This window comes from Scylla paramamosain, chromosome 10, assembly GCF_035594125.1.
Source record: "Scylla paramamosain isolate STU-SP2022 chromosome 10, ASM3559412v1, whole genome shotgun sequence".
In the NCBI taxonomy this organism is placed as follows: domain Eukaryota; kingdom Metazoa; phylum Arthropoda; class Malacostraca; order Decapoda; family Portunidae; genus Scylla; species Scylla paramamosain.
This window is the reverse complement of record NC_087160.1, coordinates 26,612,387-26,629,427: the sequence shown is the minus strand read 5'-3', so window position 1 is coordinate 26,629,427 and position 17,041 is coordinate 26,612,387. Positions and strand designations below refer to the sequence as shown.

The 17,041-nt window shown below is 37.5% G+C and overlaps 1 protein-coding gene across 7 annotated transcripts in view; it reads right to left on the bottom strand.

Annotated features, from left to right (window-relative positions):
• Window positions 1–505: 505 nt before the first annotated feature.
• LOC135104447 (kynurenine/alpha-aminoadipate aminotransferase, mitochondrial-like) overlaps window positions 506–17,041 on the bottom strand; it is a 33,413-nt gene continuing 16,877 nt past the window's right edge. For 5 of the 7 annotated variants that reach the window (XM_064011890.1, XM_064011893.1, XM_064011892.1 and 2 more), the window contains exons 2-11: window positions 16,824–16,891; window positions 16,271–16,439; window positions 15,606–15,795; window positions 15,260–15,379; window positions 12,517–12,663; window positions 12,204–12,380; window positions 6,457–6,583; window positions 6,230–6,279; window positions 3,321–3,479; window positions 506–2,026 (exon numbers count right to left, since the gene is read on the bottom strand). In XM_064011890.1, the coding sequence (XP_063867960.1) occupies window positions 1,964–2,026; window positions 3,321–3,479; window positions 6,230–6,279; window positions 6,457–6,583; window positions 12,204–12,380; window positions 12,517–12,663; window positions 15,260–15,379; window positions 15,606–15,795; window positions 16,271–16,439; window positions 16,824–16,890 (1,269 nt within the window). In that variant the 5' untranslated portion in view covers window position 16,891 and the 3' untranslated portion in view covers window positions 506–1,963. The other 2 variants (XR_010270448.1, XM_064011895.1) reach the window with 2 other exon arrangements.

Genomic DNA, 17,041 nt, shown 5'->3' with positions numbered 1-17,041 from the left:
AAACAAAAAATAAAAAAAAAGTGGAATGTATGTGCCCGAAGTTAATGCAAAAATTGCTATGTACAGTGTGCTGGTTCACTTACTGGTCGCTCGAACCTAGGAAGGTCAGGCACACCCGTGTACGAGCAAATCAACCACCTACTTGGCTGATCATCTAATTGACTGACCGGGTTATGTAGTTGTCCAGATGTATTTAGAAGTAATGAGGTTTTCCACAAATGTTGGTACAAAGAATACTGTATAACATGAATAACCATTTAACGAGGCGATTAAAAGAAAAAAATATTATAATCATAATTGTGGCTCATTAAAAAGAAAAATATTAATAAAAGAGTTACGAACATATGGGGGAGAGAGAGAGAGAGAGAGAGAGAGAGAGAGAGAGAGAGAGAGAGAGAGAGAGAGCAGCAGAAGACAAAGAACACTGAAAATATTCCTCCCATTTACACACACACACACACACACACACACACACACATAAATATAAAGATACAAATAAACTCACTTTCTCATAATCACTTTAATTCATTCAATATATATATTTCTTCTAACATTTCCATAATAGTACCAATACTACCCAAACCACGAATGCCTCCTAGATGTAAAATATTTTGATGGCATAAAAAAATAGATATACAGACAGCAGCTCTTTCTTCAAAACCATTTCACTTTACACCTCTCCCTTTTCTCTTTCCTCAAGTCCTTCCAGAGTTGTGGCAGGCAGCAAGAAACACAGGGATGGCAGAAAATAGTTATGTGCATAGAAACTGAAAGACTGAGAGATCTGAAGAAAACCATAGAAAGGTTGTGGCATAAGGAAACCTTGGTGTGTACCAAGCCCAGGTTATATGTGGTACTTAACTCAAAGGTGTAGTAGACCTATAACATGAAGCACTCAACAGTACAAAGGCCTGAGATTTATTAGGAACTTGGCTGAATTGTCTGTGTGGGTAGAGAGAAGGCTGAGGTGGAGTGGTTGGGTGCTGTGCTGGAGAGCTTGCATGTAACTAATCCTTGAGTGTAACTGTGATTGCCTTGGTTGCACTCAGTACAGGCCTATAAACACTAGGGTCTAGGAGTTCAGATCTTACTTGATCCCAGATCCTTGCCAACTGACCCATTCTTTGAGGTGGGCTTTTAGATTTAAATTGATAGTAAACACCCATCACCATTTTATCATTATTTTGTTGGAATGTACATTAATTCCAACAGGCAGTGGATATTTAGTACAATAGATTTCTCTTTGCTTCCTCACTTCTAACAGTTTATACCCATCTTACATGTTGTTGGACTGCAACTACATAGTTTAAAAGTGAAAGACAGTGGGACCTGTGGAGCAAATAAAGGAAAACTGTGGCATTTGTCAATCTGTATGATAGCTTCCTTTATCTGTACTCACTTTTCTGCTTCCTTACTTCTTCCATCAGTCAATATTACTCTTTTTATTTGTGTGTTGCTGGACTGCTACTGGCGTCAAAGTAAAAGACCGAGAGATCTAAAGATCCAAGAAAGGAAGGCTGAGGCATTTGCGACTTTGTATGATGTATGATCTGTACTCATTTCCCTTTCCCAACTTGCTTCAGTCAGTCTTTTCTTTAACATGTTAGATAGCTACTGGTCACAGTAATGGTGTAAAACAGTAAAAGACTGAGGGATGAGAAAGGAAGATTGTAATATTAACGATGCTGAATAAAGTGATAACTTACTTAATTTGTACATATTTCTCTTTGCTTCCTTACTTTTCTCATCAGTTACTACTCTCAGTATAGTGTTAATATGTGGCATAGCTACTGGTAAGAGATATGGTATAAATGTAGTGGTTTATTCCTTCTTAAGATATATGACATCTTTTACTGACCAGATTTTACAACTCTATTATTAAAAGATCACAGACAGAATTCCTAAATATTATCAACAACAACAGTTAGCTTCATATCTGCATTAGTTTGCTGATCTTAAGCATTCAGGTATGTGTAGACTGAAGCTCAATTTCCTTCTGAATGAGTTTTGCCAAATTCTCCATCCCCTGGAAGAAAAAAGAATATGGGAATAAAACATTAACACATGCTACAATATACAGTCGGCACCAGGTAAGATGACAAAATTCTCAGTCAGTGTCAGCATCTGAATGCCATTCAGCTAGTTTTATCTGGTTGCATGGGAGAACAGAGCACTGATAATGTTTAATCTGGCAAGTCAAAACAGATAATGTCTGTGTGAATGTGGGTACATTCACACATGAACAGTTTGAGTATAGATTTGACAGTTGAGTGATAAAATTTTTTTTGTGAGTGCATTCCCAAGTTGACTTCTGCAGGTTACTGTTGCATGTCTTTCCATATCACCCACCAATGGCTATCAAACCACCCATTACTGTTGATGGAATAGCATTTATGGTTATCTTGTGCAAAGGAATAAAAACAAAGAAACAATTAGTATTACTGGATTTTAGTGATAACTGTGTACTGGTGAGTAAAGAAGTTCAGAGATGTGATTATGATGTCATTAAAATTTTAGAGACCCATCACCACGCATGGGTTCTTTTCTTTCAATTCCTTTGCTGTTAGGTAAGGATGACATTCTATTTCTCTTTTCATAATATTTAAGGTTCACTGAGCAACTTTCTTTCTTAACCCAGGCCTTGCTTCATGATCTGGGATTAACGTCTTACCACCATCTCTGAAAGTCTTTACCCACTGGTACACAGTCCTTGCTCAAACTCCAGTAACACTAATTGTTTCTTTAACTGTTTTTATTCCTCGGCAAATGGGACATACTATTTTGTCACCAGTAATGGGTGGTTTAATAGTCATTGGTGGGTGATATGGAAAGATATATAACAGTAACTTGCAAAGTCAACTTGGGAATACATGCATTAAAAACACCTCCTTATCCATCAACACTCAAATCAATGCTAAAATCATTAATGTGTGAGAATACCCAAGGCATTTTTCTATGTTGAGTTGCCAGGTCTGATATTATCAGTGCTCTGCTCTTTCATGAAACCAGATAAAATTAGCTGAATGGTGTGTGGACGCTGACACTGACTGAGAGTTTTGTCATCTTTTCTGGAGCTGAAAGTATATGGGAATTTCCACATTCAGCTCTTTATGTCTAACAGCACTCTAGAAGTAACCAACCCATCCAATGATTTTGTTCCTTCAAATTCTACATCATAAAACAAACTAAAGGAATATTGAAACATGTATATGGTAAATATTAGTATATATACCATAGTTAAAAAAAAAGAAAAAAAAATCACAAACACAAACATCATAATTCAAACTGTGATATCCTTAACACTTTAGTGGACACCATACCTTCATCATTTCCTCTGGTGTGACACAGGAATATGCTGCCCTCATGTAGGGGCTCGGCTTGGTGGAGTCCACCATAAATTCTCTCCCTGGAACAAGCACAATGTCTCCCTTTGCTCCCCTCTCTAGAAGCATTGCACTAGTATCACTCAGATGTAAGACCTATGGAAGGAACACTGTAAACAAATGTGCAGTAATATAGGCACATTCAGATTTTGAAGATGGCAATGAAATGCAACATTGGTCATTGTGGTGTGTGGTGTAAATAGACTGTTTTGAGTTAATTATGGCACAAGGGGTTAGACATATTTGGGAATTGGCAACAGATGACAACATGAGGAGGAAGGCAAGCTGGCAGCAGGCAGGCAGTCTATTGGTCATTGTTCCAAGGTGTGGTTGTCAAGGCTGTGTCTGTTGGTGTTGGCTCCCTGTTGTTGTGGTGATTCATGGGCCTTGATATAAAAGTTTGGTACAGTGTCAGCATGTTGGAAGGGATTTTCCTGTGGCTGTTATATGAGTCTCAAGGGTGCCTGGTGATTTAGTCTGTCTGGGATGTCCATAGCACAGAGCAAAGAGGTGATTAAGGTCACTGGTCATTGTTCCTCTGAAGTAGACCTGGGTTGTCTTAGGTGGAGGTAGGTGTAATTCTTTTTTTCTTTCTCTACTACATGATGAAATCAAAACTGGTCACTGTGGTGAAATATAGTCATGATGAATAGATAACAAATATCAAATGCTACATTTTTCATATTAAAATACACAATACTTTCACATGAGCTGGAAGAAAAAGAGTTTTTTTCCACCACTACAACCTCTGCTAAAGTTTACAAACCTAATGATGTAATACCATTAAAATGCAAAATCATATCTTTCTTGAAACTGATAAAAGCAAAAAAAGAAAAAAAAAAAAAAAAAAAAAAAAAAAATCAACAGTGACATTCATGTGTATGAAAGTGGGGGTAGGGAAAGAGTTCATGAATAAGATGTCCTTGAAGCCAGGAAGTAGTAAAGTAGTAATGCACATTTGAAGTGTAGGAAAGTTTGCTGAGCAACAGACAGATGCCTAACAGCTGATGTTGCACTACACAGAGAAACTATAATTAATGCTCAATATAAGCAATAAAGCTCAGAATAGGAAAATATCTGATGACAGATAAATGGCATTGTTGAGCAAGAATGTACAGGAAAGAACAGAGTGATACCCTGTGTTGAGTGTGTGAATATCCACTGTGTGAGTCAGGGAATAAGCAACAGTTTGACCTATCCACCTGTGATGTTGGATTTCTGGGGATGGGCACAGGGACGTTACATTCTTCAGTCAACTTTATCACTTTATCATGGAAGAAAATTAACCTCAACTTGCTGCTACTGCTCTGATGAAATGCTGAAGTACATAGTTCCATGGATTACATGGCTGCATCACATGGGGATTCTGGAAAAAGTATGAGTAATTCTGAGCAATAAACCTGGGATCTGTAGTGTAGGCTGACAATAAATTCAAAATGCATGATGGCTGTCAGAAAGCAAGAAGCTTTTACTGCAAATTTCTGTTCTCTATCCTTTGAGTACACTGTATAAACATCACTACCGGTACCAGCATGTTCTTAAGGAACTGTGCTGCTCCACCCACCTAGTTCTCTATAGGGGCTCCTTTTATTTCTAATGAGAATCAGGCATATTATACATATTTCTTCTCTAAAATCTGTACCTTTGCTATAGATCAGCACATAAGCTTGAACTTCTGTAACAACAGCAGTCACATTCTGTATGTCAGGAACAATGAAAACATTTAAAGGTGATGAGATGGAGTTGTCTGAGCTGATGCTTGCCACACTCCTGAGATACCTAAGGAGGAGTGTCAAACAGCCATACTATAAATCTGTCCCATCGGCTGTGCGACTCCTTTGCCTGTTTTGGGGTACTATAAACGTGCTGGGTCCCTGTGTGTGGTGGGGGGGACAGCAGCAGGAGGCAACATTGTTGCCATTTGGGAAGGGGTGCAGATATGTGCCTCTTTGTCTTCTCCTTCATATATTTATGGACTAATCCAGTGATTTACATAGACATTATAGTAGCAAATACTTTATGATTTATCAAAAAATATATCTCATCAAATATGACTGAACAAATGTTGGTTTAATGAACTTTCTTATGCTCCTATTATGATTATAAGTCCATGACAACATCAGATGCCTTTTGGTTGGACTGAAGATCATCTTCGCTTCTTTCTGATGGAAATTCTACTACAGTAAGCATCAGAAATGTGCATGAGTGTTATTGTAGTTTTGTTATAATGGTTTAAACATAATAATGAAATTAAATAATATGGAGAGGTGCTGGTGTGGCTGCGGCTGAGAATGGTGCAATGCTGGTAGTAAGCAAGGTTCAAGTATGGCACTAGTAATACCAATCAAGTTACCTATATTGTGTACATGATTATATTGAGGTATTTGTTTTTCCATTAATCACTATATGCATTATTACACATTATACAATGTACCTTGTAACATTGATGTCTATAAAATGTTTTAATTATGAAGTTTTCATATGCACATGCTTGTAAGGATACCAACTTAGCTCTAAGGTATCCCCAAAGAAGGAAAGAGGTGCAAGTGGATTTATGGTAGCTAGTGGATGAGGGTCCCTATCAAAGAGATGGGGAAGATGGTGGTAGGGTTGATTTATGGTATGGCCAAAAACCTTTTAGGGACACCTTGGGTCATTATAGCATCTTTCTATTTCTGCTTTGGTTTGATAAGCAGTATTAGTGCATATATGGAAGGGTTTGACACAAGGAAGTATTTTCTTAAGGGCTGTACAAGAAATAAAAATAAATGTTTGTGAAGTTGACAAAGCAAATCTTATAATACTAATAGATTACTAAAATGAGGCCTAACAATTAAAATGCTCACCTTCAGCCAGACAAAAATCCCTCCTTCAGGAACAATCCATTCACATATACCTGAAAATATAACACTGTATCACTAAGGCTGAGAGTACTCACACTGTATGCATTTAAAAGTATCTGGCAGAAGTCCCCCATACACAACCTAAAAGTATCTATATAACTGATTCTCATTGTTCGCAAATCAATAACTGAAATCCCTCTGCCATACATATAGTTTCAAAAGCGACTCACCTGTCAGATGGGTTTTAAGGGCTTGGATCATAGCATCTCTCTGTTCCTTGTAAAACTGACAAATATCTGATATGTGTTTCTTGAAGCCTTCATCACCCCAGGATGTTAACAACTCATGGATCAGAACCTGTGAGGTAAAAATATTTTCTATTTACATCAAATTCCATTCATTGCCTTGAACATATAATATGTGCATGTATATCACAGGGAAAGAAATTACAAGAGCTGTAATAAATATCATCTTGTATAGTGTGTGTGTGTGTGTGTGTGTGTGTGTGTGTGTGTGTGTGTGTGTGTGTGTGTGTGTGTGTGTGTGTGTGTGTGTGTACCCAGTTGTAACACAAATGGCCTGAGCAACATCTGAATGGTCACGTTTTCATATCTATAGCTATCCAGCTTTTTCCTTTAGTTGTTGCACATTCCTCATCCCTGTCACCTTTTCTTCTAATCTATTCCAGGTAACTATCAGTATATTTCTCTGGTGGTGGTGGGTGTATTTACCTAGTTGTGGTTTATGGGAGGGAATCAGTGTGTGTGTGTGTGTGTGTGTGTGTGTGTGTGTGTGTGTGTGTGTGTGTGTGTGTGTGTGTGTGTGTGTGTGTGTGTGTGTGTGTGTGTGTGTGTGTGTGTGTGTGTGTGTGTGTGTGTGTGTGTGTGTGTATTTATTTACCTAGTTTTACCTAGTTGTGGTTTACAGGAGGGGAGTAATCTCATAGTATCCTGTCTCTATGTCTATCCAGTTTGGTCTTAAAAGCATGGACAGTTACAGCATTGACATCTTCACTGAGTTCATTCCATTTGTTCACACTTCTGTGAGGAAAACTATACTTTTTGATGTCTCTTCTACATTTAACTTTCTTCAAATTCTTACTGTGCTCCCTTGTACTCTGTGTGTCTAAATTTATAAAACATTCTTTGTCCACATTTTCCATACCATTTATCATTCTATAGATGTTTATTAAATCCCCTCTCTCTCTCCTATTTTCAAGGGTAGGAATTTCCAACATCCTTAATCTCTCTTCATAGGTTGACTTACTCAACTCTAGAACCATTTTAGTGACTGCTCTTTGTACTCTTTCTAATTTTATAATATTCCTCTTTATATGAGACCACATCACTGCCATATATTCCAATCTTGATCTTATCATGGAAATCAACAACTTTTTTATCATTCCTTCATCTAAATATGAGAATGCCATTCTTATTCTTTTAACAAATTCATCATCTCTCCAGTAATTTTATCAATGTGTCTGTCTGGAGTCAAATTTTCAGTAACTGTTACTCCCAAACCCACTTCCTTTTGATTTCTGTAACTTCACACCATCCATCTCCTAATGATATTGTATTCTTTTCTTACTCTTACCAAACTCCATTACTTTACATTTACTTAAATTGAATTCCATTTGCCAAGATTTACTCCATCTATTTATCTTATTTAAATCATCTTGCAGTACCATACAGTCATTTACATTTTCTACCCTTCTCATCAGCCTAGCATTATCTGCAAATAAGTTCACATAACTGTCTATTTCTTCATTTATGTCATTCACATATATTACAAACATTATCGGTTCCAACACTGACCCCTGTGGGACACCACTAGTTACTTTCAGCCAAGATGAATTCTGGTCTAGTATTACTGTTCTCATCTCTCTATCATCAGGATAATCCTCCATTCACTCCAGCAGTCTTCCTCCAATTTTTCCATAATTTTTTTAATCTTCCATAGCAATCTTCAGTGTGGTACTTTGTCAAACGCTTTCTTCAAGTCTAAGTAGACACCATCCACCCATCCATCTCTCTCCTGCACAATATCAATTACACTTGAATAAAAGGACAATAAGTTCATGGAGCATGATCTTCCCCTCCTAAATCCAAATTGACAATTTATCAAAACTTTATCTTTCCAAGTGTTCTATCCATCTTTCCTTTATTGTTCTTTCACATAGTTTTCCTACAACACTAGTCAAGGACACTGGTCTGTAATTTAGTGGGTTTCCCTTATTTCCTCCTTTGAATACTGGTGTAATATTTGCTCTCTTCCAATCTTTCGGTACTTTTCCCTGTGATAGAGATGTCACCACTAGACTGTGAATTTTATCTGTGTGTGTGTGCATGAGTGCAGTGTGTGTGTGTGTGTGTGTGTGTGTGTGTGTGTGTGTGTGTGTGTGTGTGTGTGTGTGTGTGTGTGTGTGTGTGTGTTTATGTTTGTGTGTTCTTACCTAACTGTAATTTTACATGATTAAGTCAAGATCATAATGTCCCATCTTTTAAAGATAATTTGTCATATTTATCTTTAAAGCTATGAATACTCCTTGTACACATGATTACATGATTTTGTCAGCCAATTGGCTGATTGCTGTTGTCTGGAAACTTACATTTCCTTACATCTTTCTTCACTCTTTTAATGTACAGTTTTTTACTGTCCTCTTAGATTGTTGTGACACCACAAAATCTGTGATATCAATCTTTTCCTTCTACACATTTGCACATCATGATCACATCACCTTGTTTTTGTTTCTCCTTTACTGATGCGAGCTTCAGTAGAGCTTCATAGCAAAGATCTTTCAAGTCAGGTACCAATTTTGTTGCTGCTCTTTGCACTTTCTCTATCTTTTCAACATGTTTTTTGGGGTATGGATTCCAAACTACTGCTGCATATTTGAGTGTTGTCTTGTAAATATTGTAATTATTTTCCTAATAACTTCCTCATCTATATATTTAAATGTTATCCACATATATGCCAACAAGTGGTGCATGTTCTTTACTTTGTCATTTATATGTTCTTCTGTGTGTGTATATTTACCTAGTTGTTCTGGTATATGGGAAGGGGAGCTATGCTTGTACTGTCCCATCTCTGTATCTACTATCATCCAACTTGGCCTTGAAATCATGAATCGACCTTGCATGAACCACATCTTTTTCCAAGCTATTCCATGTCTCAACTATTCTTTGAGGAAAGCTGTTCTTTTTAATATCCCTTATACAGGTGGCCTTTTTCAATTTCTTTCCATGTCTTCTTGAATTTCTTACATCTCATGTCATGCTAATTCCATTCATCAGCCTATACACACAATCAAGTCTCCTCTTTCCCTCTGTTATTCCAATGTCTGTAGATTCAAACTTCTCAATCTCCCTTCATATGATAAGCCTTGAAGACTTGGAATCAACTTTGTTGCTAATCTCTGAATCCTCTCCTATTTCTTTATATTCATTTTTGTACTTGGTGACCACACTATTGCTGTATATTCCAACCTTAAGTGTATCATAGTTACAATCAGTTTCTTCATAATTTCCCTATCTAGATATCTAAATGCTACTTTTATGTTTCTCACAAGGTTGTAAGTTTCACCTATAATCCTATTTATGTGTTTCTTTGGTGATAAATTATCGGATACAATTACTCCTAAGTCCTTTTCATTGTCATTTTCTTAATCTTTTCGTTTCCCATTTTATAGTTGACTAATATTCTCTTTTACTCTTCCCAAATTCCATCACACCACATTTTCTGATGTTGAATTCCATCTCTCATCTATGACTCCATTCCCATATTCTGTTAAAATCTTCCTGCAGTGCTTGGCAATCCTCTTCTCTTCCCACCTTCCTAAGTAACTTGGCATCATCAGCAAACTCAAATAACTGTTTGCTCCTTCTGTCATGTCATTAATATATACTGCAAACATTACTGGAGCCAGTACTGACCATTGTGGAACTCCAATGATCACTTTCAGCATATACTTTATTTTGGTATATTTCAGTATGTCATGAAGCAAACTTCTCTTAAACCCATGCTTCTCCATGAGTTGCATCCTGCCCATGCCCTTCTTGCTGTCGACAATAACTTCCATCTTCTGCGCCATGGACAGAATTTTCTGCCTAGCAGTGCTAGCAGGAGAAGGGGGAAGATGCCATCTTGATCAAGGGGGGTGAGTGGTCAAGAGCACTACAATCTCTAATAACATCTGCCATTGCAATACTGAGACAGAAGCAATGTGTGGGTGCCAGGGTTGTGCTGCTGGCCAGCCCAAATTATTATACAGCAATGTGAAAATTATGACATTTTTTCTACACATTTTGGCATAGTCTATGGTAGATAATGTATGTCAGATGGCAGACAAACACCAAATTATGATAGAAATACCATAATTATGGCAGACAGCACAACCCTGGTCAGTGCAGTGTGTGCTCACCACCACCACCATCACCACCCCACATCCTCCCTCCCTCCCACCCCTCACTCACTCCCTCACTGCCACCGCTGCTTACCAAGATTTCTTACCAGGATGAACTCCACTAGAAGGGAGCTCCAAACATGTCAACATGCCACAGTATAATAAAATATTTGTGATGATGACAAACATGTACCTGATGTAATATACTGTGGAATATGTGTTGTAAGCATTTAGTGAATTATCAATAATAATAATACAGAATTGATATTCTGGCCACTGGCCAGATGTTCCACCTCATTTACTGACATTTTTCTGGTAAATCTGATTGATAGTCTGTAGGCCATACATGTCCGTTAAATGCAGAAATCCGCTATAACAGGGTCCGGTATAATGAGGGTTTACTATATTTGTCCAATTTCTCTTTAAATATGTGTATGCCATCTACCATAACTACATCTTCACTTAAGTCATTCTAAATGTCTACAGTTCAATGTGGGGAGACTATTTCTTGATATCTTCAGAACACACACACTCTTCTTGATCCTTTTTGTGTGTCCTCTCATATATCTCTTTCTTTCCTCTGTTTGTCACCAAATTTTGTCTGTCTACCTTTTTCATGCAGTTTACTAGTTTTTACATTATCAGGTCTCCTCTTTCTCTTCTCTCTTGTAATGCTGGTAATCCCATTTCTTTCAGTCTCTCCTCATAGTTCAGATCCTTCAAGTTTGGACTCATCTTTGTAGCTGTCATCTGTATTCTTTCCAACTTCCTCATATCTTTCTTCCTATGTGGAGACCATATTACTGCTGTGTACTCCAACCTGGGATGTACCATGTTGGTTATTATTTTCTTCATCATATCTTGCCTAAGTAATTAAATCCAATTCTTGTATTTGTTAACATCCTGTATATGGAACCAAATATCACACTTATGTGCTTTTCAAGAAACAGGATGTCCTAAATAATCACTCTTAAGTCTTTTCTTCCCTGCTTTTTTTTTTACCCTTTCTGCTTCCATTTCGTATTTCTATGAGAGTCTGTTTTTGCTTTTTCCTATTTCCAATACATGGTATTTTTAACATTAAAGTCTAATTTCCATATGCATGAACCTTATCAATATCCCTTTATGACTCACTGCAATCCTCTTGGCTCATTCTTGTTATTTATAATTTTGCATCATCTGCAAATAAGTTAATATAACTACTCAAATCTACTGTCATATCAATATGTATACTGTATTTGAAACATAATGGGTGCCAACACAGAACCCTGCTGTACACTGCTTGTTACTTCACCCTAATTTTAACTATTGTCTCTGATAATTGTTTTTTTTGTCTATCTTGCACATAGTCTTTCATCCAACTCAATACATACTGGTCCCTTCAGCCCTTCTAGATTTTCTGACTTCCACAATTTTTTTTTTTTTTTTTTTTTTGTGTGTGTGTGTGTGTGTGTGTGTGTGTGTGTGTGTGTGTGTGTGTGTGTGTGTGTGTGTGTGTGTGTGTTTTGTAACCCTCCCATGCTCTTTTTCAGTGTGTTCACTAGTACAACACAAAACATCAATTATTCCATCTACCTGTGAAAGCATTGGAGGACAGATGCAGCTGGCTTGCATATGTAGGGTTATTCCTTGCAGCAATGGAGGCGGACCTGTCACAAAGCCAATACGCAGCCCAGAACTCACAACTTTGGAGAAGGAATCAAAACGCAGCACCCGACCATCTACATCCATACTCAGGAAACTTGGTAGGTACTGTAAAGTAGGCAGTCAGCACATATGACTCAGTCCTCAATTAAAGATTTTTAACTTCTGCTATTGGAAATTCTAAACATATGTTCATAAGTTACATTTTAAATACACAATTCATAGTCAGCTGAAAAAATATTACCTTGTCATTAAACTGAAGGAAGCAATAAGGATCATCTTCCAGAATGATGAGGTCATATTGTTGTGCGATGGCATAGATCTCTTGTCGTCGCTCCTCCCCCATGTTTGTACCAGTTGGATTGCAAGAGTTTGGAACCAAGTATAGTGCCTGTTTCATAATGCAGATATTCAGTCAACAGCTCAGTATTGAAATAACTGTAATTTTCAATAACATGAAAAGATAAAGAACACTTAATATCCTTAATAAATATTCAACATAACAAAATTAAACAGGATTTATCAAAGCTTGTAAATTTTTAGAATAATAATAACATTCATGGATGGTGATCAAATATGGTAAATGCAAAAGCAATTACGTCTGCTTTGGAATAAGTCTAACTTGGTATACATCATGTTTTGACATGAAAAAAATTACTTGGTATATGACCTTTGTTTGGAATACATCTTGCATGCTAGAACTTGCACGAGTCAAAATGAGTCACAACATTGAGCGTTACCCTTGTTTACCTCTCTTGAGACAAAGTCACGGCTCCCCACGAGTAGTGTTGCCAGGTTGGCGGTACTCTCTTCAACAATAACAACTCTTCCTCCCTTCTCAGTACCATCCTAGTAAGCACTTAACTCTCCTCACTGAGGTAAAGTGAGGTAAAACTTGAATTTATTTCATCTAATTGCTTTAATATTTACTGTATTTGATGGCATATAAGACACATCTTTTTTCATAAAAGTGGCTGAAAAAAACACACTGTGTTATGTGTGAATGTGAGGCCTCCCGTAGATTTAATTTTGAAATTTCCTTCATCTGTATACCTGAAGATTTACACCACCATTTTATAGGTAAAGGTGCTATATCACCCAAGTGTGTGCCGCATCTTGGCAGCTGGGCTGCGCTCTTTGCCTTGCCTGTGACTAGTCCACTCCCTCTGTTTTATTACTGCAATCATATAGGATATTTTTACTATTGCGATTGCTTGCTTTTTGTTCAGCTGTATCGCTAGCTTGCTTTAAGTATTACATGCGTGCATAAAAAAAACTTTTTTTCCTAAATATGCCCTGCTGAAATGGAGGTGTGTCTTATATGACAATGCGTCTTATATGCCATAAAATACGGTATGTATTTAAGTATTAAGCAGTGTTTAAATTATTTTATATAACCACATCAGTGTATTGTATAATATGCTAATAACAATATGATTTTTTTTTTTATGGAAATGGATTAATCATTTTTCCTTTATTTCTTATGGGAAAAATCTGTTTGGTATACACCCTGTTTGGTATAAATCCAGGGATCTGGAATGGATTAAGAACATATACTGAGATACCACTATAGATGAAATACATGAAAATCTAACCTCACTTTACCTTGCTGAGAAGAGCTGAATGCCTACTAGGATGGTGCTGAGAAGGGAGGAAATGTTTTTGTCTTGAGAGAGGTAAAGAAGGGTGGTGCACAGTGTTGTGACTCATTTTGACCCATACAAGTTCTAGCATGTGAGTTGTATTCCAAACAAATTTTTTCATGTTCAAACAGAACGTATACCAATTTGGACTTATTCCAAAGTTTACATATACTGAGGTACCACTGTATTCTTTTCTCAAGAACTTTTGAAGTACTTTCATATTTGTCAAATTACATCTGTATTTTTTCTCAATGAGAAGGGACACTGGTCAAAGGCAACAAAAATCTAATAAAAAAAACCCCAATGAGATGCTGGTCCCGAATAGGGTCCAAAGTGGTGGTCAAAAATTGAAGGATAAGTGTCTTGAAACCTCTCTCTTGAAAGAGTTCAAGTCATAGGAAGGTGGAAATACAGAAACAGGCAAGGAGTTACAGAGTTTACCAGAGAAGGGGATGAATGATTGGGAATACTGGTTAACTCTTGCATTAGAGAGGTGGACAGAATAGGGGTGAGAGAAAGAAGAAAGTCTTGTGCAGCAAGGTTGAAGGAGGAGGGGAGGCACGCAGTTAACAAGATTAGAAGAGCAGTTAGCATGTAAATAGCAGTAGAAGATAGCATGAGGTGCAACATTCCGGCGATGAGAAAGAGGCTGAAGACAGTCAGTTAGAGGAGAAGAGTTGATGAGACGAAAAGCTTTTGATTCCACCCTGTCTAAAAGAGTGGTATGAATGGAACCCTCACAGACATATGAAGTATACTCCATACATGGACAGATAAGGCCCTTGTACACAGTTAACAGCTGGGAGGTGAGAAAAACTGGCAGAGACGTCTCAGAATGCATAACTTCATAGAAGCTGTTTTAGCTAGAGATGAGATCTGAAATTTCCAGTTTAGATTATGAGAAAAGGACAGACCAAGGATATTCAGTGTAGAAGAGGGGGCCAGTTGAGTGTCACTGAAATAGAGGGGATAGTTGTCTGGAAGGCTGTGTCGAGTTGATAGATGGAGGAATTGAGTTTTTGAGGCACTGAACAATACTAAGTTTGTTCTGCAACAATGAGAAATTTTAGAGAGATCAGAAGTCAGGCATTCTGTGGTTTCCCTGCGTGAACTGTTTACTTCCTGAAGGGATGGATGTCTGTGAAAAGATGTGGAAAAGTACAGGGTGGTATCACCAGCAAAGGAGTGGATAGGGCAAGGAGTTTAAAAGATCATTGATGAATAATAGGAAGAGAATAGGTGACAGGACAGAACCCTGAGGAACACCACTGTTAATAGATTTAGGAGAACAGTATGCTGGATGTTCATGAATCTTTAGAGGTATGACTAGTTCTATCACCTCACCTTAGGTATTCCTGTTGATCCACTACTGATGGCTTTCTCCAGGGCTGACTGTAAAATATCAGGTCGCATTCCTTGATCATCTACACTAACAGCCACAATCTGTGGTGCTAGAGATGATAGCTGTAAAACAGTAAAATTTTAAATTATAAAATTGATGGATTTCTAGAATTATTTTTAGATCTAGAGAGAAATCAATTAAATTTGAAGTCATGAAGACATTAAACTATAAACCTTTCACCTTTCTCAGGGAGGGAAGCAGGATAAAAAATGTTCAGTTCTTTGTGAGATGAGGACACTCCAATATAACAACATCTTGTATACTTCTTAAAGTTAATCAATGACTCACCATGCACAGAAAATCTGAATAACAAGGATCTGGAACAACAATAAAGTCTTCTGGATCTAGAAGCATGTCTAGTGCCTTAGATATACCATCCTGATTTCCCACAGTTACTATCAAGTCACTCTCAGCCCAACGAGGTGGTGCATGCCACTGCTCCACCATTCTCTTCAGCTGATTCCGAAATGGTAGATACCTGTTTTTCAGCCAAAATTAGTTATCAGTGATTATGAAGAGGCATGAAGTTTTAGATGTGGAGCAATGTTTCTGAGTTTGATTATGACTGAATATGTGTGCGTAAATGCATGTGCCCATTATATGTAAGTAAATATATATCTGACAAATTATACTCATAGAATGGATACTATGGATTGATATACACAGAGATAGATTAGGTAAGAAGGATGGCATTCATAATCTAACAAAGAAAACTCACAGGAATCAGGAAATACAGAGAGAGAGAGAGAGAGAGAGAGAGAGAGAGAGAGAGAGAGAGAGAGAGAGAGAGAGAGAGAGAGAGAGAGAGAGAGAGAGAGAGAGAGAGAGAGAGAGAGAGAGAGAGAGAGAGAGAGAGAGAGAGAGAGTCAATGACTGAATACTTTTTTTTATGAAGAGGTGACACTGATTATTGAAAATATCATAAAGCTAAGTCACAAGATCATTTCACTGACCCATGTGAAGGTCCGTACTGCAGACCAGCAGACAAAGTCTCCTTGCTGAGAGTCAGCTTCTTACCTCCTTCCAGAGTCACAGTCATCTCCCGGAATGGAAATTTCTCAGGATTGGGCATTCCTGAAGCTAGCCATACCAGTGATGGAGAGCAGTTATCTAAAGCTCTACCTGCAAAAGAGAATAAGACACAGTATGCATGTGTTGGTCTTACATATGTAATGGTGGTTCACCAAGCTGTGTTAGTCTTCTTGTAAAGGCCAAAATCACTGACATCTTTCAGGACCATCTCATTTCAAATTTGCTTGGTTTTACCTCTAAAATCTCTACCAGCTGCATAAAGATCTCTATCTATCTCTTTTCACCCAGTCCCTCTGCACCATCTTCTCAACATGTTGCATCAACTCCAGGGTGACAGAGGGTGTAGAAAGTATGGAAAAAAAATCATCTTAGTACTTCATAAACACAAGAAAATCCTAGAAAGGAGCTGCTGATGTATTCTTCCCCATTTATAAAGCTGTGTGAGCACTTGTGAAGAATTCAAAGAACACTCACGTAATTCGCTGATACAGGATGGCTTCCTCCTGGAGGACAGTTTGGATATAAACTTTGAATAGTCCATCCTGAAAAAAACAAAGATGGTAATTCTCCATGGGAGGTAAACAATCAAGGAGTGATTTTTTGCTTTTGAATATCTCTCTCTCTCTCTGTTAAAAGTAAATTGCCTAATGATAACAGACTACTCAGTTACCATGTATGATTAAAGATATTAA